The 23,965-nt window shown below is 38.3% G+C and overlaps 1 protein-coding gene and 1 long non-coding RNA gene across 3 annotated transcripts in view; one reads left to right on the top strand and one right to left on the bottom strand.

Moving 5' to 3' along the window:
• Nucleotides 1-917: 917 nt before the first annotated feature.
• Nucleotides 918-23,965, bottom strand: part of LOC127661411 (segment polarity protein dishevelled homolog DVL-3) — a 57,842-nt gene continuing 34,794 nt past the window's right edge. Inside the window, exons 2-15 of one of the 2 annotated variants that reach the window (XM_052152102.1) lie at nt 22,897-22,966; nt 19,748-19,872; nt 15,006-15,148; nt 14,386-14,521; nt 13,249-13,342; nt 13,054-13,123; nt 11,835-11,974; nt 11,655-11,731; nt 11,485-11,552; nt 9,136-9,285; nt 8,612-8,743; nt 7,144-7,311; nt 6,809-7,024; nt 918-2,832 (exon numbers count right to left, since the gene is read on the bottom strand). In XM_052152102.1, coding sequence (XP_052008062.1) covers nt 2,444-2,832; nt 6,809-7,024; nt 7,144-7,311; nt 8,612-8,743; nt 9,136-9,285; nt 11,485-11,552; nt 11,655-11,731; nt 11,835-11,974; nt 13,054-13,123; nt 13,249-13,342; nt 14,386-14,521; nt 15,006-15,148; nt 19,748-19,872; nt 22,897-22,966 — 1,978 coding nt within the window. In that variant the 3' untranslated portion in view covers nt 918-2,443. The remainder of the gene's footprint in view (nt 2,833-6,808; nt 7,025-7,143; nt 7,312-8,611; nt 8,744-9,135; nt 9,286-11,484; nt 11,553-11,654; nt 11,732-11,834; nt 11,975-13,053; nt 13,124-13,248; nt 13,343-14,385; nt 14,522-15,005; nt 15,149-19,747; nt 19,873-22,896; nt 22,967-23,965) is intronic. The other variant, XM_052152103.1, reaches the window with a different exon arrangement.
• The window catches only part of LOC127661424 (uncharacterized), a 359,800-nt gene continuing 352,123 nt past the window's right edge, over nt 16,289-23,965 (top strand). The window contains exon 1 of the long non-coding RNA XR_007972759.1: nt 16,289-17,102. This is a non-coding gene — a long non-coding RNA (uncharacterized LOC127661424). The remainder of the gene's footprint in view (nt 17,103-23,965) is intronic.

The following is a 23,965-nucleotide window of genomic DNA, read 5'->3' on the forward strand; positions in this document are numbered from 1 at the left end:
ACATAAACATAAGTTTACTGCAAAATATTCCAGTATCTATATGTAGTTTGAGGGTGTAGGGAGACCAACTCATTCACAGTAGGTCATTGAACTGGACTTGTTTCATGGGCTTTGTTGGCTGTGGTTCTCTGATTGGTGGATCTGTCTCTGCTGGATCATGGGTAATGTAGTTGTTAAACTAGAATTCCGCTATTAAAAACGATGTTGAAATAATGCAGACCGATGGCTTTAACAGAACCATTTATAAACAACCTCAGAGCTCATGGTAGGTGTGTCTTTAAAATATGAATGGGATTTTTACTTCTGGATCCAGACTGTTCTGCTCTATTTACATGGTACTTTGAGGTATTTCTAAAAATTCAATAGTATTTCCAAAAACCTGTAGTAGTACCATGGTACTTGTTTGTTAATGGCAGATCAAGCTAAAACATTTAACATACACTCACTAAAACAAAACAAAAAACACAACCTCTAATCCATTCACATACGTCATGTTTACTTTCACACACAAACATGCCAAAACAAAAAAGCTCTCTAACACACACATGTAAACGTGTTCACACAAATCCCGCACATGCATACTCTCAGGCTGAGTTTGGAATGGCACACTATCATACCATTTCTGCCATATGTACCGGTATACAGTACACCGAACCCTTCGAAGCTCAGCCTTTCTCTCTCTCTATTTTAAGTTAGGCATTTTAAAGGCAGTATATATGTTTTTGTAAATAATTGACATGATTATATTTAGCAATGAATCCTTGCAGGAACCATGTGTTTATAACTATAGGCTGCATTTCTTGATGTTGTGTGGAAGGCCTTGTTTCGTCTTCATCACTGCAGAATAATAAAAGTGATTTTGTTTTTCTCACGGAAAGTTTTACCATGCAAAACCAGAAAGATTCAAACTCAGTTTATATGCAATAAAGTATTTTTTATAAATAAAACCATTTGTTTTGTTTCATCATAAACAGTGTGAGTATTAAACTGAAACTCTGATCTGTTTCCAATAATTAAAAATGTCATAAATGCATCTGGGGAAATAATGGAAGGTTTACATAGAAACAGAATGAAAAATACAGTATACAGAGGGCTGATAGTTAATGATTAAATTACATTAACATTTTAAGTACTGTGTTCAGGGCAGAGTGAGAGAGTGACGAGAGCTGATCTCCATTACATAATAGTGCATCACGTTCACAGTGTGTGTGCTGGATCATATTTGGATATTAAAATGATAAAGATCCATTTCAAGCCTCTTCATTGTTGCTGGCTCTGATGTTTAGTGCAGCAAATGCAGAAAACTGGATATCTCCTAATGTAAATACCACAATCCATCCGTAATGTGACATATTTCCAAGTGGAAGCAATAGATAGTGAAAAGTTGTTTCTATATGACAGCTGGCTGGAGGTAAGTGGAGGAAAAATAATAAGGCTAGGTGTTATAAGCTGAAAAGCTGTTGTTTTAACAAAGGGCATAAAAGATAACTAAGACAATTTATTTTCTCCTTTGCATTGGAATAAAATGCACCATTGAATCTGTCACAATAAAACTAGAAATATGTATTAAGAAAGTAAATAGGGTCAATTTACCATCTTACTGTCAATAATATTAACAGGTAATATCAAAGGCTACTTTTCACAATCATGTCCCACTGTACAGAATGATATTTTCTGTTGAATATTCTGCATATTCAAAAATCTGTCATATTACAGAAGTTAAATGTGTTGTGAAAACCATTTCATGTTGTGTTGTATTTAAACATGCATCACATGTAATAAATTATTTGAACCCAAAGGGCACAGCAGACTTTAAAAGCCTTGTCTGCAAACTTAAATCTCTCTCTCACTCTCTATGAATATTAGCAGGAAAAATTACAACAAAAGACATAAATATAAAATAATTGTCTATGATTCTATCTTTTGATAGTGTTTGTCTTTTAATCATTAAAAATGATTTAAGTTCATCCTTTAAAAAGCAAAAGGTGAGTCACAAGGAGATTACGTCACTTATTTGTGCTGCTCTCTGATATCTTGTCTTTTTTTTTTCAGATAATCTTTGATTGAAAAATGGGGTTTTGCTTGAGGTTGAGAAAATATTCAGAAGACAAAATATGAAAAGGCAGGTCAAGTATGTAAAAAAGTACACAAAACCAGAAATCTCCACTCTGACTTTAACACTGCATCCCACAGTCACCTTCAATCACATATCTCTGGTCTCTAAGGGCATCATGGGATACATGAGCTTTCCATCTCTTCCAGGTTTCTTCAATGAAGAAAGTACAAGCCACAGGACACAGGAGGGACAATAGGAGGGACACTCACCATGCTCCATTACCAACCCAACTAAAATGTCATTGTTTTCTAGACCTTTTAATCTTTATTCATTTCACAGTGACTTGAGCGTTTTGTGGGTCGTGTTCTCGAAGTCACCTGAAGCACGTCACATGACATCTACAAAGAACTCACTGGGGTTTCCCATGGCCATACGGAAAGACTGGCGCGAAGCTGTGAGTTCTGGGGGCACCGAGGACAGGTCTCTGCCAGGAGGTGATCCTGGTGTTGCTGTTATGGGCATCTGTTGTTGGGGAGGGAGGCCGGGAGGTTCACAGACCTGGCTGTGAGAGTGGACACTGCGCAAGCTATGGATAGTATGTGAGCTATGCACACTGTGTTCGCTCGGGGGTGCTGCAGAATGCTCACTGGGAGCCTTCTCTCTTTTCTCAGATTCACTTCCACTGCCTCCGGATCTTCCACCGGACTCCTGTGTTCCAGCTGCTGCATTTGTATCATTTTTGCTACCACTGCGATTTGAGCCACTGCTACGACTTCCTTTGAGTAAAAAGAAAGAAAGGAAATGTAAGACTGTGTCTCAAAACTGTGTGTGACTGCATTCTCTTAAATCAGGTTTTCACAAAATTTATAATCAGTAAATTAACTTTGACAGCCATTAGTTTCTCAAAACAGCAATTTGTAGCTCATGAACTCATTTAAAGTTGAACTTCGTTAGAAAATGTTTTCATGACTTTTAAAGACTTTTCTAATGAATCGCTTACTCCAGCTTTAACACGTTAACGCATGAGATTAATTAAAAAAGTTTAATACATACATTTTTCTTAATCGAGATTAACACATTTACCGTTAATACAGCATAAACACTGATGTGAAGGGCGGAACCTTTGTAATGTGTCCACACGGAATGATTATACTAACGCACACTCCACAGAGCCAGAGCACTTCTGCCAATTAGAGCCTACAATCTTAGCATAAAATAGCATAACGCAGCAATCTCAAAGACCTTCTATGGGCGGACCTGTCTTAACATGCATGTTGACCGTTACTCTCCTATGTTAGAAGTTAATATCTCAATAAATTAAAGAATCTCTGACAGCGATTCCCTGTCAGTTATAAAATGATGGAGAAAGGACTTCTTAACACTATTTGATGTACAAATGAAGCCCAGATGAGACTTGTAATAGAACCAAGTATTTGTCAGCCTATGTAAGGCACTTTTAATTACCACAAAAGCACAACAAATCTTAACTATTACCAAAATAATGAATGAGATGTCTTTGTTTGCAAGCGGGTTTCATGGTGAGTTCAAAGCGACACTATACGATGGCGTTGATGCTCTGACACGAATCATGAACACAGCTTCACCATTGCTGTAACAAAGCAGATAGCCACAGTCTACCTGCAAATTAATATTGTGGAGGATTCGAGTTTAAGGGATTTAATGCTCATTGCAATGAATAAGAAACCTATGTGGGGACTAATTTTTAAATTAGTCAAACTCCAACTAAGAATGTTACTTGAATTGGTGATATTTTTGTACATTTCTATCGTAATATTTAGGAAGGCTTTGTTTGGAAAATGTTAATAAAGCATTATATTGTTACATATCGTTTTGTTTTCTTTCCTAAGATGGAAATAAATGCATTTTGACAGGAAACGAAGTAAATATACGGTCAAATGTCAGCACTTTTCAAATCTGTTTAATTGCGATTAACCACGACAAAAAATGTAATCGACTGACAGCACTAATTATTTACATAGAATGCATATAAAACATGATTTATGTTTGTGTGGACAGTTCTCGCATCAGCGTGCGCTACCAGGATGGATTTTGCGGTTGTGTGCTATCTCCGTGTTTATAGTGCACCTGGAAAGTATTCACAGCGCTTCAGTTTTTCCACATTTTGTTATGTTAAAGCCTTATTCCAAAATGGATTATATTCATTATTTTCCTCAAAATTCTACTAACAATAATGACAACGTGAAAGAAGTTTGTTTGAAATCTTTGCAAATGTATTAAAAATACAAAAATACAAAAATCACATGTACATAAGTATTCACAGCCTTTGCCATGACACTCAAAATTGAGCTCAGGTGCATCCTGTTTCCACTGATCATCCTTGAGATGTTTCTACAACTTGATTGGAGTCCACCTGTGGTAAATTCAGTTGATTGGACATGATTTGGAAAGGCACACACTGTCTATATAAGGTCCCACAGTTAACAGTTCATGTCAGAGCACAAACCAAGCCATGAAGTTCAAGGAATTGCCTGTAAACCTCTGAGACAGGATTGTATCAAGGCACAGATCTGGGGAAGGGTACAGAAATATTTCTGCAGCATTGAAGGTCCCAATGAGCACAGTGGCCTCCATCATCCTTAAATGGAAGAGGTTTGGAACCACCGGTACTCTTCCTAGAGCTGGCTGCCTGGCCAAACTGAGTGATCTGGGGAGAAGGGCCTTAGTCAGGGAGGTGACCAAGAACCTGATGGTCACTCTGACAGAGCTCCAGCATTTCTCTGTGAAGAGAGGAGAAACTTCCAGAACAACAACCATCTCTGCAGCACTCCACCAATCAGGCCTGTATGGTAGAGAGGCCAGAGTTTGCCAAAAGGCACCTGAAGGACTCGCAGACCATGAGAAACAAAATTCTCTGGTCTGATGAAACAAAGATTGAACTCTTTGGCCTGAATGGCAAGTTTGCACCGCTCATCACCTGGCCAAAACCATCCCAACAGTGAAGCATGGTGGTGGCAGCATCATGCTGTGGGGATGTTTTTCAGCTAGTCAGGATCGAGGGAAAGATGACTGCAGCAATGTACAGAGACATACTTGAGGAAACCTTCTCCAGAGCGCTCTAGACCTCAGACTGGGGCGAAGGTTCATATTCCAACAAGACAATGACCCTTAAGACACAGCCAAGATAACAAAGGAGTGGCTACGGTACATACTCTGTGAATGTCCTTGAGTGGCCCAGCCAGAGCCCAGACTTGAACCCGATTGAACAACTCTGGAGAGATCTGATGGCTGTGCACCGACACTCCCCATCCAACCTGATGGAGCTTGAGAGGTCCTGCAAAGAAGAATGGGAGAAACTGCCCAAAAATAGGTTTGCCAAATTTGTAGCAAACACGAAAAGACTTGAGGCTGTAATTGGTGCCGAAGGTGCTTCAACAAAGTATTGAGCAAAGGCTGTGAATACTTATGTACATGTGATTTTTTTTTTCCCGTTTTTTATTTTTAATATATTTGCAAAGATTTCAAACAAACTTCATTCATGTTGTCATTATGGGGTATTGTTTGTAGAATTTTGAGGAAAATAATGAATTTAAACCATTTTGGAATAAGGCTGTAACATAACAAAATGTGGAAAAAGTGGATGCACTGTATATCCGTGTCTCCCACTGAACGCGTTTAGATGCGCAATAAAACATGGAAGAGCCAGTGTGTGGACCCACCTCTACTCAGGGCCCCCTCAAGCCCGGGTCCAGGACAAAAGGTTTAGTTTTACCCCCCTATCGGGGACCCTGCATGCAGGTTCACTTTCAATCTCTCTTGCACTTCATAGATTCGTCTCTGAGTTTGCGCTTATTTATGCTAAATATTGCTTCTTCATTATTGAAATATTGGACAAAGATTCACAAAAATATTGATACAAGTATCAATACAATATTGTGAGAAAAGGTATCATAATATATTTATATTAGATTGTCTCGGCACAGCCCTAGTAGGAACTAGTACTATTCATTGCACCTCTAAATTCGTCCCAAGCACTTGTGATAGATGACCCGTTTACACCTGGCATTAATATCCAATTCGAGTGATCCAATTACAAGGGGGCAGAGTGCTAAATAAAGATGTAAACTGTGTCCAAAACATTTGTGATCTGATCACTCAAGCCATGTAAATAAAAGTAAAATGTTATGCTTAAATGAAGGAAGTTCAGCCATGTGGAGAAAGCCGACAGGTTCTTTGAACTTGTTATCAGTTAGCCAACTGGCTCGCTCACATGTGACATGTTAAGCATCAACTTGTCTCTCTCTCTCTCTCTCTCTCTTTGTCTAACATTTAAATAGCTCAGTTTTGCAATTATTCTCTGAAACCCTCCACCTCTCCAGCACCACCACTTGTTTAGATCTGCTACATGAGGATTGTATGTATGTCTATTTGTGCAGCAGCATGTCATACATGCTCAATGCAGCATTTCTTGTGTTTCGTATAATTGTGCAGCAGCATGTCCACATGCTTATCTCATAATGTCTGTGTATGTTCTAGTAGTAGCGAGTCTTCGTACTTGCTCTGCAGCAGCGTAGCAGATCTAGTTCAGCAAGACCAATATCCTGTCAATATGTCATACTCACATTAAAATGCTAAATCTTTCTGAGAGTTGACGTGACTGAAATATTATGCATATTACTACCAGATGGTATCACATGGCGAACTTCAATGGAAACAAATATCAGATATCAATATTAGGTGTAAACAGGGCTAAAAAGTCAAACACAGTCTCACCTTCGCTGTGCGGGCTGCCAGCACTGCCTCCCCCAGCAGAGAAGCTGTAGGTGGGATCGTACACGGGGTGAGGATTGTATGGGTGAGGGATGGGGTACTGATAAGGGAATGCTAGTGGCCAGGGAGCTGCCCCAGGGTGGGGCAATGGAGCGAGAGTGTCCTGGTCAGATGCCCCACTAGAACCGTCATGGTCATGCAAGGTGAGGCTGGCCATAGCTGAGACAAGAGGCAAAAACAAGAGGGAAAAATAGTTTACTTCAAATGATCATATAAAAGATGTTTCAATGAGAGAGTAGATATTAGAGGAGAAATTATAACAAAAAATAGAAACTCACTGCCACAGAGATCACCAAAGATGTAATAGCACTGTTCGGAGAAGGTGATTTTGTTGACAGTGTGGCGGATATAGCCAGCTTTTAACAGGTTGCTGGCATATTTACGCGCTTCCCGCCGGTCAGTGAAGCCTTCGACATGATGATGGAGCCAATCCACTACATCTGAACCTGAGGAGAATATACAAATATTTTACCCATTTTTATATATAAATATATATACAAAAATTAAAACATCATTTACTCACTCTCATGTTGTTCCAGACCCGTTTAACCTTGATTTTCCGTGGAACACAAAAGTTAATGTTAAGTAGAATGTTCACATTCACTTTCATGGAATCTTTTTTCCTTACATCATTCTGCCTAACATCCCCTTTTGTGTTTAACAGAAGATAGTCAAATGGGTTTAGAGCAACATGGTGATGATTACTGAATTCTAAATTTCGCAGAGTTCGCTGCTCTCCCCACTCTGTCCATGCAGAACAGAACCATACTCCCAACACTAACAGATGGCTTTAATTGTCTATAAGTCAATAAAAATATTCATTTGGAGGCCTGGATAGCTCAGCGAGTATTGATGCTGGCTACCACCCCTGGAGTTGCGAGTTCGAATCCAGGCCATGCTGTTTGACTCCAGCCAGGTCTCCTAAGCAACCAAATTGGCCTGGTTTCTAGGGAGGGTAGAGTCCAATGGGGTAACCTCCTTGTGGTCACTATAATGTGGGGTTCTTGCTCTCGATGGGGCATGTGGTCAGTTGTGCATTGATCCTGCAGAGAATAGCATGGGCCTCCACACGTGCTACATCTCCGCGTTAATGCGCTCAATAAGCCAAGTGATAAGATGTGCGGATTGACCATCTCAGACGCGGAGGCAACTGAGATTCGTCCTCCGCCACCCGGATTGAGGCGAGTCACTACGCCACCACGAGGACTTAGAGCGCATTGGGAATTGGGCTTTCCAAATTGGGGAGAATAGGGAAGAGAAAGTATTCATTTGACGGAATCGGTCAAAATAAGGGGCTTTGCACTCAATGCACTGAAGCTTTTATTCTATTTCTCAGTACATCCTAGAAAACAACCAGGGATGCCAAGCCATTTTGAACCTGCTGATTAAAAGGAATCTGGTTTCTAAATTTTCCTTTTAAAAGCTAGTGATTCATATGTAACTCTATTGAAAAGACCAGCTTATCTAGCATTACATTTCCACGCTGGTTTAGGCTGGTCTATGCTGATCAGTGCTTGTTTGGTGGACCAGCATAGCCATGTTCAAAACTTCGCAGCTGAAGCTGGTCAAACAATTAGCTTTTTCTGATAATGCTGATTAACCAAGGATCTTTTTCTAGAACACACCAGTATCCCATTTTGTGAACCAGCATTAAAAAAACAACATATAATGGTAACCAGCTATGCTGTTTTTTTTCAGAATTGACTTTTTTTTTTAGCTCTTCAGAGATTGAGGGTGCACTTTTACCTATGAAGGCATTGGGAATGGTGATCTTCAGCCACATTCTGTCTCGCACCTCTAGTCCTGACTCTGGTGATGCCATTGCTTTGGCCACTGTTGCCATGTCACTATGAATGGACAGATGGAATTCGTCAAACCCTGAAAAGAAATGCAGAGTGAAAAGGTGCAGAACAGTCCACAGATATATGATAAATGATAAAGAAGAGCTCTGTGAGAAAATGAAGGTGTTTTAGCCGTTAGCAACCAACCAGGTATAAGTAGCTTTGTTATCATTACTTAGGAAGATAAGGACAAATCTAATCTAATGTACATGGTATACATTTTTTACAATTATTTTCATGAACTTCAAGCCTTGTGATTGAGAAATTAATCATGAATCTTTGTGATTACTTTCCCTAAACACATTCAGTTGTTAAGGGCTATTATGAAAAAAGCAGTGGACTGGCAGATGAAGTCATCTTGAGGTTACAGGAAGACAGCGGGCACAGCATAGATGGATTATGGGAAGGGTTGGTGGGTAAAACACTTACGTTCGGTCTCTGGAATGGAGCTTGTGATGGAGGAGCTGGTGGAGGTGATTGTGCTCATGGAAGGGCTCATACCGTACACTGGGTACGCCCCCGTCATCGCAGCAGTGTGAGACACCCAGGCAGCAGGGTCTATTGGACGGATTGGCTCACCTGAAAAAATACAGGTGGGAGTAAATAGTGAACAGGACACAAACAGTAAAGTACATTATTAAAATATATCTGTTTATTAAACAGATCCATCTTTAAATTCCAGTTGAAAAAACACATTCAAAGCCATTGTAATATAGTTGTATATGTACAACTGTTCTTGCTTATCAGTTGAATTCTATATTGCTGCAGCAACAATCTCAATATCTTCAATATCACCTACAGTTAGGCCAATCTAGATTACTATTTCTAGATCTATATAACCTAGCAGAGGACATGTTTCTTCAGATACTTAACATTAATAAATCTACCTATGTTCTGAATGTTGGTGTCCTTTATCAAATGGAGTTTAAAAAAAAAGAAGCTTTAATACACAATCATTGTAACTGTATGTTACAATGATTTTATCATGATTACTCCCCTTAAGTTTGGTAAAATCTCTGTAACTCATGGCCTTTTTAAATATCGTCACCTTCCTAAAATAATTGCCTAAGTCATTTTTTCACTTTTCTCAGAAAACACAAAACACTGAACCAATAATTGAATATATGATATTTATTGATAATGTCACTCAAAAAGGTTATGGCATAAGATGACTATTGACATACTAATAACAATGCATGTCAATTATGTAACGTAACGGGAATAAATGACTTAGGCAGATTTTTGAACATGCCTTTGTTACTTAGGCAATTTTAAATTGACAACTCTGTCAACAATAAAACACTAACAAACATACTAAACATCATTCTGAGGAGGCATGAGTAGCTTTTCCATCTTCTTGATGCACCTGCCATCTTAAAAAACTTGTAAAATTGTCTCATTGCCTTTTGACTTAGGCAAAATAAAACGGCCTAAGTCACACACTTGACATAGGCCATTATACTATAGGGGTAGAATTGCATGATCTGTTCAACTGAGGATGTGGGCGATTTTACCAAAGGTGGCCAGCATCATGAGGAGATGACTTATGCAAAAAAATCATTTTTGTCAAAAAATGACTTAGGCAATTATTTTAGGAAGGTGACGATATGGGAGTTATAGCACACTGTTCCCCTTCTGTCACTCACTCGATGTTGTGTCGATGTAGTGACACTAGGGGTCGCTCTTGAGAGCCCCAAACACCTCCCATTCTTGAGAAAAGGCCAATGAGAATTGGCGAGTGGTATAAAAGGAGCTGGAATGCGATTCCATTCTGATTTTTTATTCGGGGCCGAGCGGTTATACTATCAGCGAGCTGAATACTACTACTGCTGTTCCATTCACCTCTTAAGAAGCATATGCTGTTGATATAAGGCACATTTCCAGCGGCTTTCTCTCCTTCTGCACATTGAGTGTAGATTTTGCCCCTGGGTGCTTTGACAGCGCTAAAAGAGTGTATATTCCTGCTAAAGAGTATATATTCTCTATTAGAGCACACACATTGACGTTGAACGTCTTTATAAAGATGCCTTTCTGTCTTTGTGTGATTCCTGGATGCGGTCGTTATCTCTCCGCTTCCGACGGCCACAGGCGCTGCCTCAAGTGTCTGGGCAACGATCACACTGAGGCAGCATTTGTGGATGGTCCATGTTCTCATTGCGAGAATATTACCATGGCAATGAGGTGGCATTTTAACATTAGCCAATCATAACAGTGGGCGTTTACATTGAAGTTTAAAGAAGATGCTTAGGCCAGAAACAGGGTGTACAAATTATCATATATTACTAAATTATGTCTGTTTTGGTGATTTTTCTTTTTACTAACATTGTCAGTGGAGCTCTGGGAAAAATATACAATTATAAAAAAAAAAGAGTATGTCATGACCCTTTTAATACACGTTCCTGGTCTTTTTGTACATGATTAATCGATACATGTTATTCCAAAGAAATGTCTTCATAATATTAAATCCAAATGTAATAATTTGCTTCACCTCTGAAATGAATTTTCTTTTCGGCTAATGTTTCAGGATAGGGTGTCTTCAACATTTGGCTGTACCCTTTGGTATAGATTTATGGAATGCCCATGTTTCAAATTCATATCAATTCCTGATGGATAAAATCAAGTCCCACACTACATTTTTGTTCATTGAATATCCAGTTTCACATTACTGAAGTGAAATGGGTTGCGAGTATAATTTCATCTTGACTTTCAAATTTGGGACATTTCCCAGTTCTATCAAAGTTTCAATTAATTTTAGAAAAAATCCCAGCGTACACTTACTCCGTGGGAGGGTGAAACAGCTGCGGGGGTTTGGATCCCAACATTTTGCCACAGTCAGCGTAATGGGGCTGTAAACATAAACACACAAGTCATTACTGACAAGAAACTGCTCTTGTCTATTTTAAGTTTTAAGAATATCTGAAAAGGACATCACAGCATCCTTCTCTTACCCGGGTTTATGGACGATTTCTCGAAGCACCCTCACTGCATCATCATTACTCATGTTTTCAAAGTTTATATCGTTTACCTACAACACAAGAGTCTCATGTCTCAGACATGACAAAAAATAGCCTCAGACCAAGAATATCTTTATCGTATTTTAATTTAAATAAACAAACACAAATACTGACCTGCAGTAGCATGTCACCAGGTTCAATGCGTCCATCAGCAGCCACTGCCCCGCCCTTCATGATGGAACCAATATAGATCCCTCCATCACCCCTCTCATTGCTCTGCCCTACTATACTGATGCCCAGAAAATTATACTTCTCTGTAGAAAGAGAGACAGGTAGAGCGTTACAGAATGGAAAGAAAACCAAAGGTACACATGGTGAGACAAAAGAAGAAAGCATTAATTTAATGTTGTTTTAGTGTCATGTCTTAATTTAGAGTGCTGTAAAACTTCAAAGACAACACAAAATCAAAATTGATCCTATTTTCGTAATACAAGTCTGCAGTCTAATATTGCATGATACATCAATGGACATTTTTCCAAAGAAGCAACATTGCTTTTATAAACTTTCATCAAATTCATGATTACACATCTCTAAAATACTTGACTCTGATTAGATTATTACGGCATAATGTGGTCATATATTTTTGTTTACGCAAAATTTGGTTGCGTATCTGGGTTCAAAGGCACAGCCAACAGTCCAACAGCACTGGGATGCTTCACTATTTGTATCACTCTGCTTCTCTGTGTTTGTGGCTTTCAAAATAGAGTTGGGGATTTTAATTAATCATTTGTACATTTTGATGTCTTTCTCTGATTCGTTCAGTGACCATTTCAGGAGATTGCATATTTATGCCAGTAGGTGTCACAGCTGTAACAGCTGTGCTGATATACGGAAACAACAACACTCTTGTTCATGTGATATTTCTTATATAATGACCATTGAACTTTATAATTAACCATTATCTCAACTAATTTCTAACATAGTTTATAGTAACATAGAGTCATAGTATCACTCCACAGTCTCTTTCTTCTCACGTAATAAAATAATATAGACAATATTTCATGTCCATAATATTATTTGGTAAGAAATTGGATAATGTTCAGTCAGCCAGACGTGAATGCAAAAATTAACCTCTGGGAGGTAAGGGAAGACTGATGACCATGTTGGGGTTTCCTTGGACCAGACTGACTGTACATTATCCCTTACATATCGTATTCTAACATGTTTCACTTTTCAAGATCCAATCAAATTTCCCTGAATAAAATCAAATCCTGTCCTACATTATTTCCTGAAGTTTCATGAGCAGCGAATGGCATTTCATGTTGTCTGTTAAAGAGTGGTGCATGTTCAAACAGCAGACACACAGATATACTGTACATGTTTACATACTCACCCATGTTTAATGTGACAGTTATGATGTTCAGAGACATGGTGGAGTCAGTTATGCTGCTGAACGACGACGACTGAAGAAATCGAGAGAAAGAAGAGAGAGAGAGACAGATGATGGCACACATATAAAGAGACAACAGTCCAACACTGATAGCTGGCTACAGAGACAGTGGATATGTAGCAGTCACAGAAATCTCACCCTCTCCATCTTGGGTGCTTTGGGTTTCCGTCTGCGGCGCCGATGGCGTCTCATTAGACGCGACGATGTGCTCTGCTCTGTACAGCTGCTGAACCTACAGTGACATCACATAATGTATGACATAGTATACTTAAAACATCATATTCAATATAGAATGTGCCTTTTGTGTACATATAATACACATTACAACCCTACAAGCTCTGATTGGTCCTGAGAGTCATGTGATGCTTGTGAACCATCTCTGTAGTACAGTAGTAGTGCATCAGACAATGGAAAACCATGCTTTGTGTTGGCTTTCCAGAGCATGTGATTTGAGTGTGCTTGAAGTCATCTTCAAGGGAAGAAGTTTTGTGTCAATGTGTGAGAGTGCGTTCAAAGGGGCCAAATGTAAACGTTTTTATTAAGCATTTTATTTCATTTTTTAATAATACGTTTATAATATTAATAATCAACGTATTATATTGGTCATGGTTTCTTCCACTATAAACAATTTAGTTTTACTTGTTTTAATGTGATTAATGTGAATAGATAATCAGTGTAAATTCCAGTAATTCACAGGTACGGGCAAATAAAATTGCTTCTGATGACAACTGAACAACCTCCATTTTGCTAATGATCATTAAAGAGTAATTAGAAATGATCATATATCTATATAGTATATTTCAACTATGTTTTTATAATATGGTTCATTTGTCACTGCAGGAACACTACCCAGCTCCATGAAAATTATTAAAAGAATCCAACTCAATTAAAATAAGAGAATAAATGGAAAACTATAAACAAAAGAGATTGTAATGTCCGATATTGAGTCTGATTTTATAGACCCTGTGAAATCAAAATGAAAGTTTTGCTGCTTTTAGTCCACATCTATTAGCTTTAAGGTCATCTATACGCTAGTGTACATATAAGAGATATAAGCACTTAAAATCTTCAGTCTCTCTCGTCCAGCTAAAAAGACTCAACATCCATGATGTCACATAGAGGTTGAGAAACCTTGTCCAATCAACTGCATTCTAGAACGAGAACGCATCCTACCCAGCAACTGTTCAGTGCGCCTGGGTGTGTTCTAACTGGCACTGATCATGCCTTTGCATGTATATTCAGTAGATTGACAGACATATTCAGCCTCAGATTCACCTGCTTGTGGAGTCATCCTCCTCTGAGTCGAAGAAGCTGGTGGTGTCCAGCTCACTGCTCATCAGTGTGGATGAGCTCTCATAGCCAGCAATCTTTGGCCTGTGCTCTGGCCGGGAGTGACCATTCAACCTGCCTCCTGCAACAAACACAGAGATCAAACATATGCCCAGACAAACCGCCTGATGTTTCCTGATGCACAGGTATACAGTTGTCATATATATGAACTGATTTACCATGGACTTCTGTGTAAATTGGTCATAAAATGACAATGATCTTCAGCTAGGTCTCAATAATAGACAAAAACAGTGTTTTTGACAAAAAATGACAATTTTTATATCTGTATTGAACACACCTTGCAAACATTTAGAGTGCAGGTTGAAAAAAAATATAAATCCTTGAATGTCAGTCAGGAGTCTGATGCTACCATGTCTAAACATCTCAAATCAGATTAAATGTTATGACCAATTATTCTGAAATCCATAGCAAAATCCAAAGGTTCACATACTTTCTCCTGCAACTGTGCGAGTAAACACCTCCTCTCTACCTCCTTTATCTATAACTCATGGATACAAATCACATATCACAAAATAGCTCTTGGACTGACTTATAGGCAAACTCACCGCTGTCATGTGTGTCTTTTCTCCGAGGCCTCTCTCTCTCCCTGTCTTTCTCTCTGTCTCTGTCTCGATCTCTCCGCAGCAATGGACCCACCTCAGGCTCTGTGTCATTGACCAGGTCATCCTGACTCCCAGCGGCATTCGCACTGGACAGAGAAAGACAAGAGGATGAAAAAGAAATAAATAAACACTGTCAGAAAATAAATTCAACCGTACATACACACACTGATATGCACAACACACAGCTGGCTGGTTTGAATCTGTTCAAAAAATTATTTATTTGCGGACTGATTCTCAAAGCATTAGTAACTCACTTGACTGTAAGAAATAATTTAGTTGGGGAGTAAAACTCTGAGGTACGCAATATGTTGGAATCGTAAACAATGCAACATTTCACACAACCAATATAAAACAAATACAAAAACAGACATAAACAACTGTAACTAATTAAATATTTATTTTACTTCATTGCAGCATTTGAGGCATGTTTATTTAGGTAAACCATCTGAACAATTGATTCTACATTTTCTTTCTTTCTAATTCACTCATTTCTAGAGCTAGTGTAACAGAATTTAGCGAAACGATGTGCATCAGGTGCGTATATTTCACACACACACACACACACACACACACACACACACACACACACATATATATATAAAATGCTTTATCTATGTATTTTATCATTGATGATAAATTTACAGTAGTTTGAACATGGAAGCCTGCTACCTTATAAACCGGCTAAATGAGCAATATTTTCTGGCAAGCTTTATTGCTATTCCTTATCATCATTACACTGGCGGCCAAAAGTTTGGAATAATGTACAGATTTTGCTCTTATGGAAATAAATTGATACTTTTATTATCTTTTTATATACTTTTATAAGTGGCATTCAGCTGATCACAATGTATAGTCAGGACATTAATAACGTGAATGTTACTATTACAATTTGAAAAAAGAAAAAAACTAAACTACTTCAAAGAGTTCTCATCAAACCATCCTCCACGTGCAGCAATGACAGCTTTGCAGATCCTTGGCATTCTAGCTGTCAGTTTGTCCAGATACTCAGGTGATATTTCACCCCACACTTCCTGTAGAACTTGCAATAGGTGTGGAGGTCTTGTCGGGCACTTCTCACACACCTTACAGTCTAGCGGATCCCACAAAAGCTCAATGGGTTTAGGATCCATAACACTCTTTTCCAATTATCTGATGTCCAACATCTGGGATTCTTTGCCCACGCTAACCCTTTCTTTTTGTTTTTCTGTTTCAAAAGTGGCTTTTTCTTTACAATTCTTCCCATAAGGCCTGCACCCCTGAGTCTTCTCTTTACTGTTGTACATGAAACTGGTGTTGAGCGTGTAGAATTCAATGAAGCTGTCGGCTGAGGACATGTGAGGTGCCTATTTCTCAAACTAGAGACTCTGATGTACTTATCCTCTTGTTTAGTTATATATATTTATTTATTTTATATAAAAAAAAAAATCAAAACAAAATCTGGGTCTCAATGAGACACTTACAAAGGAAGTGAATGGAGCCAATCTGTAAACGTTAAAATACTAACTATTTCAAAAGTATAGCCACAATATGTAAAGAATATGCGTGTTAACGTGATTTTAGTGTGATATAATAAATTAATAACATTTTCTGTGTACAGTTTTGTACAAATATTGCAACTTTGTTGCTATAAAGACTTTAACACCATAAAACGTAAAATTATATAACTACATAACTTCAATTTAGAAACGTTACACCTTGAATAATACTCAAGTTTCAACAAACATTTTAAAATAAGTGCTTTAAAACACACACACACACACACACACACACACACACACACACACACACACACACACACACACACACACACACACACACACACACACACACATGTTGTGTTTCCATGTTTTATGGGGACTTTCCATAGATATAATGGTTTTTATACTGTACAAACTTTATATTCTATCCCCTAAACCTAACCCTACCCCTAAACCTAACCCTCACAGAAAACTTTCTGCATTTTTACATTTTCAAAAAACATAATTTAGTATGATTTATAAGCTGTTTTCCTCATGGGGACCGACAAAATGTCCCCACAAGGTCAAACATTTCGGGTTTTACTATCCTTATGGGGACATTTGGTCCCCACAAAGTGATAAATACACGCTCACACACACACACACACACACATACACATTTCTGACTTGAAATTGGCCTCATTCACATTCATTGTAAGTGTCTCACAAGTAACCTCGAATTCTACTATTTTTTAAAGTAAAGGAGGGACGAGTCGAAATAATTTTTGCTGGTAATCAGCATTATGCCACAAATGCAGCTGATTGAGCTTAACTTGTATTTAACCCAGAATATTCCTTTAAAGAATCATGTGCAGTTATCTCATAAAAATACAACTACTGACTTGAAGGCAACATGCATTTCAGCTGATCCTCATCTTGTGCTGGAATTAAAGAACAATTTCTATTTGCATCTGTATGTGAGAGGATTTTTTGTCCCCTTGATCTGGGGCTCACCAGCAGAGGGCCCTCATACCTTGTTGCAGTATTTTTCCTAAGTACTTTTGCAGTATTTTTCCTAAGCACTTTTGGCCTTGTTTCCAGTGATTTAATAATTAACCTGCTAACACAAACACACTCACACAGCGGGGAGCCACGCTGCCTGACAGACAGAACAGGAAGCACACACACAGACAGAAAACACCAGCAGCACAAACAAATCTGCACACAAATGTGGTCACACAGATAAAGAGACCCACTCACCAACAATCCCACAAACAGACATGTGGGAAAAGCTACAAACCTGTGGGGATGCACACTGATACAGACATTATTAAAAATCGTTGCTCATTCCATTTTGAAGCACACAGCGCATGTCCCAACTGTTCGCAGCAAAAATCGCAGCCTTTTGCAGTTTAATAATCACACAAGGCCACAAGGCAATTTTGGCGGTTTCTGTCCGACTGTCACTCTCTTAACCACTTCCACATTCCCATCAAAATGAGCACTTAAATAAATCAATGCCTTTGTAGCTCAAATATTGATCTAAATAAATAAGCATGTCTTTCTATGATGGTTGTAGAGTTGAATAGATTTATAAGTAATGATATATGTGGTTTACTGGAAAATGTACACACACTAACACACAAAGGGGTCTGGTACAGTTCTTCTTAACACACTCCCTGTAATCAAGCTGCTATCATTAATGGTATTGATGTCCTTGCACTCTCTTGAGTTAGGGCTCTGATTAGCTCATGTCAGAGGAAACTAGTGCATTTGCGACTGAAGGGTAATGAGTGCATGTCAACACAGAGCTCTTCCTGTATCTAACCATCACCACTGGCTCTATACCTAACAATATCACAGTGGATATACAGCATAACCATGTCCTTGCATTTCTTATGTGTATAATTATGTCATTTATGGTAAAATACTTTCTCCTATCCCAGTTTCCAATGTGCAGATGAGTACCATGAGTACCATGTCCATGTCCACACTAATACGTTTCGTTTGAAAGTTGGCCTTCCATCAACACTGATGGCGTTTCGTTGAGCGAAAAATTAGCTCTTAAGTGGATACATTTGAAAATACCGTCTTTGCGGTTTAGTGTAGACAATGAAAATAGAGATTAGAAAACTATTATGTATTTGTTGTCATGTGACGCAGTCATGTTGTGATACATTCAACCCCCAAAAAATGAGATGGCAGTCAATGTTGTAGCGGCGTTGTTGTGCCTGCTATTCACTTTGATAGTGTTGTTAAAGATAAATGTTACTTTGAGCAACCATCACATTGCATTCCTTCAAAGGCAATGGGAAGTTTACTCGGAATTGCTGTCCAGCGATGGAACGAGGACAATTGCGTTTCAGACCATACATGGAATGGCAATATTTCATAAGTGCAGTAAAGGATATTTAAGACTGTTCATACATTTCAGTACGGATGAGCAAATTTTGGAAAATGCTTGAAAATGGCACTGTGGACAGAGAGTGTTTCAAAAACAAAAACGCATTTTCAAATGTATCCGGGTTAATGTGGACGTAGCTTAAGCCATTCATAAGTTGTCTTGTTAAAGAGTGTTAACACTGTGGTGCTTTCAGAAAATTGCACCTGGACTACTTGTTTTTCCAAACAATGTAGTACGAGGGTAAAGACAAAGTGGAAAGAGTTGTATGGGACTATGTTTGGAATGGCATACTAACATGCTAATCTTACTATTTCTTTTATTATTAGTAATATTTTGAATGCATGGAATATCTGGATGGCCAACTACATTTGCCTAAGTTGTATAATGTGCAAAATGTGCCAAATCTGTCGAAATGTGCAATAAAACTACAAAACAATAGTTTTATTCCCAAGACATGCAACGTGATGAGATCATGTTACAACAATGTAGGACACTGAAATGTTAATTTTTGCATAATCCATAATGAATCACTTGCTTTTTTCTATTCTTTTTTCTTAAATAGGCACTTTGCAGTATATTATGCACAATATATATTACCTAGCAAGCTAGTACTCCATTTAAAACATACTTTAAAACAACTTAAAACAACCAATCATGATTTTTTACAACTCCAGACTGCAGAAATGACACGCTTCACATTTAAATAGAGATAATGATTTGAACTAATTATTGATGCAACAATGATTCATTTTGGTCAGCTGACATACACAATACATACATACAAACACTAACAGATTGTAAGGAACAGCTGTGGGGTTACTGACTGAAACGAAGGGGGTCTGGAGTCTCCGATGCCTCCTGTCCTCTCCAGAGGGGGAGGTAGCTCAACTTGAGTGTCTGCACATACAGAGCCTCCATCAGAACCATGAGAGCCATCTGCAGACACCAGCTTTACAGAAAAAGAGACAGAGAAACAATGGAATTAACTACATTTAAAAGAATATTCCAGATTCAAAACAAGCTCGTATTTTGATTAAAACGTCTATATAAATTATTCCATACAAAATTGCATTATTTTAGCTTTAAAGATGTCTGAATCACAGTTTTAATGGTGGGACTACTTTTAAAGGTTATGTATAAATTTATGTGTTATGTGTTACTGGCATAAATCCTGTCGGTGGATTTCTCTCTATGTCAATTTTTACTATTTGGTATCCTTGAATGGCTTTACATAGGCATGACATGAGTTGAAAGATTGGATGTTACTTTCAAACAATGTTTTTTAATGTTTATCTCGATTTCCATTGTAAGATTATTACAGTAAACATGATTTTTTATTTTACAAAATTAGAGATGAGTCGGAAGCATGTCGGTTATCGACAGCATGCCACAGCCATCTGTCCTAAGAGTGGATCATTGCTAGAACAAAACCAAACAAGGTACGAGCCTACTTCCTACATAGTTTCAGCCATGTTTTAAAAAAACTCAAGCCTGAGGACACAGGGGGCATTTAATAGCTTAGGAATGAATCAAATTAATCAGAATGCAATGCACTCATTAAACTCTCTTTAAAAGAGAACATTCAGATGTCTGCGGGACAAACAGAGAGCTTCTTATAAGACCACATCCGCTCTGACATCCTGCGACACAGGCCACATTGTACATTTGAGTCCCAACACCACCCCAAATCTGTCTGACTCAATCTTCTCATTATCGATGGGATATTTCAGGAGTGTTTTTCACACACCTTGTGACTTCACTTTAGAAAATGCAATCAGAACCAGGGTGAAAGTATACACAGTGCTCTGAGGCCACAGCAAAACATGCAATCAAGGGCCAGGTTTTGACAGAAGTTTTAACAGAAAGGTGTGTATTGAACATCACAGTATAATTAAACAGCTACACTCATACAGTACTAGATACAGCTGAAAAGTTGCAGTAACATCCTGACCACTAGAAGGCCCTCTGGCATATTTGCATGAGTGTTTCAACTCCAGCAAGTACTTAATGGCCAGAGCCAAGTCCCTCCCTGCCTGAGAGCTTCCACAGTCTCTGCTCTGCATGGGAAAGTTGCTGGTGAGAATCTGAAACGGGGGCAGTAAGAGGACGCACATATTTTCAGAGCCCCAGGTGTCTGCCTCTCCTGGCTGCCACATTGGAAAAGCGCATCTGAAGATGGCAGGAAGTAAAGCAGTGATAAAAAGCACATGTTGTGTTTCTCGTTGGAACTAGGATTTGAGAGACTGGGATCTGGCAGTCACTCTAAGCATGAGATGTAGTTGTGGAGAACAGAACCGCTCTGAAAACACTGTAATAATGCTCTAACAAAATATAGACTGGACAGAGCAGCGCAAATAAACTTTGAAGTGTGCAGACTATTTATTTATTTAATAAAATCACAGCCCATTGTGATATAATAATCACACAAGTTCATATCTGTAAAACTGCTTTGAAACGATGTGTGTTTTGAAAGGCACTATACAATTAAAAATGACTTGATATCGCGATTTGGATTCTATTTTGATTAATTGTGCAGCCCTAATAGGGATAGTGAGAGTGTATTAGTTTCATGAGCATTTAGCTGTAAATTATACATGGGAATGCAAATGCATTTAAACTGAACATGCAGGTATTAATCTCCAATCTTTACATAAAGTGCAGTGTCAACTCTAAGTAAGCCATTTGTAGGTTCATTGTAGGTTCAAAGCTGTAAACATTGTGGCTTACTGGTTTAATTTAATGAGTTTGCCTGCCTATATAATCTTTGAGTAACATACCGGGTAGGTAAACGTATATGGCTTGCTGTCTACAAAAGAGGGGCTCGAGGATGAGGGACTAGTGAATGCATTAAGATAGCTATAAGGCAGAAACTCTTAGAAAAGGGGATGTGATGGGGGCTTATATATTCTACAGTTAATTGTTTGATTAGATGGGCAGGTGCCTCCGAACCTTCATTTATTAACTCCATTTAGTGACAATAATGGCACAGATATTACACACTTGACCATTAACACAAACACACAAACACACATACACACATTAGACAGACACCTTCCCACAAAAGCAAAACAACAGAATTAAAACCTAAATATTGCTACAAGCTGAAATTACGTGGCCAAGCACACCAATGGCAAACATTTAGATTGAATACAGAATTCTGGTGAACATTTTAAGCAGAGTGGTGAAAAATACATTTGTTTTATTACTTATAGCAGTGTTTCCCTAACTGTGATACGTGACATGACAATGGGGGTACGCGAATACAATTCTGAGATTTACCATTCTTTTAATTTCATCACAGTCTAAAATAACATTCAAACCAGTTCATGTACAATGGCAGCCAAAAGTTTGGAATAATGTACAGATTTTGCTGTTATGTAAAGAAATTGGTACTTTTATTCACCAAAGTAGTATTCAACTGATCACAATGTGCGACCCCAAATTTTGGTCAGTTACATTGTAGAGTGTCCTCTATAAGTGTGCCAAATTTAAATTCCTATGTATGATTCTATGGGCTGCCATAGATTTTTTCCATAAAAATAATAAAAATAAGAACCTTCGGTGCTTGACCCCTAATTACATCCATCTGATGGCTATGATAGGGTCAGAAACTCCATCCAGCTACAACACACACACACACACACACACACACACACACACACACACACACACACACACACACACACACACACACACACACACTAAAATATTCTGTCCATCGTCAGTGGGACAGAAAAGGAGCAGATGTGCGCTAACCACTAAACACTCACGCTCCACTGATTGATCTCGGAGCTCCCAAACCCTGTGTTCAGAGATTCACACTTCCCTCACACCTGAGCCACACTAATCAAACCTTTACCGACCACACTGAGATGGAGGGCACGTTCTGAGGATCATGAAATACAAGTAGGATAAATAAAATGAAGGTATCAACAGTCTGCAGATGTATGTGTGTATGTGAATGCTCACTCACCCATGACACAACACGTCCATTGACACATGGTAGTTTGGCGTTGTCATCAGAAATCTCTTCTTTCACCACCCTGTTGAAACAAAAAGATGACAGGTCTGCTGAATGTTTGACCTGAGAAAAATCTGCCACCATGAAGCTAGGGTGTTGTATTTGGTTGACAGGGCACTGCAATGCACCTGCAATGGGGATCTGGGTGGTTGCTTACTAGCCATGCCAAAAGAGGTGCATTGCTACATGCTTTCAAATGATTATTGACATATTCTTGCTTTAGTGATGAAAATACATTTATTTCTATGAAAAAATAAAAAACATTTATACATACATTTTTTTAATACATTTCTAAATTCAAATTGCCCTCCAAACTAAACCAAAAAGCAATCATATATATAACCACCTTTCCATTTACCGTCAGCAAGAATCCGTCTAAACATGCAGGCGGAAAATTACTTACACAAGTGAAGACATAAAAACAATTATAAATATATAAAAAATTTGAATTATAATGATGATAATAATCACTGAAATATAAAGCATGGTTGGAGGTGAATGTGTTTTTGTAATATTTTATGCTTTAATCACAGATGTACAGGCTGCAGAGTTGCGTTCACAATGAACTGCTCTGTAGAAATACAGTGAACTGAACTAAAAACACCTCACAGCTGAGATGTCTGAGGTCATTTGCAGCTCTCAGAGATGATTCTATTCTTGCAAAAAAAAAAAAATTATAATTCAGAAGACAGAAATAAAGAAAAAGTGAGAACTTTGCCTATGGGAAAACTATTTGTAATATTAATTTGATAATAATAGCCTAATAATAATAATAATTTAATACATGGGAAAACGAACTTGACATGGTCAAAGGCATCAGATATTGGCGATCACTCTGAGACCATCATCAATCCCTGAGATCATTGTCTGTTGGCATAACCCTAATGTGCATTTCTCTATATAAATTAACAAAATGTTCAGACAGTCCTCGCTGGTAATCATTTAACTTTAAAGTCAATGGAAACACAAGCCAGTTCTGAGAGCCATGTGTTCAAATCCCTAACCCTAAGTCTGAGCAATA

The sequence above is a fragment of the Xyrauchen texanus genome, chromosome 21 (assembly GCF_025860055.1).
Source record: "Xyrauchen texanus isolate HMW12.3.18 chromosome 21, RBS_HiC_50CHRs, whole genome shotgun sequence".
NCBI lineage: Eukaryota > Metazoa > Chordata > Actinopteri > Cypriniformes > Catostomidae > Xyrauchen > Xyrauchen texanus.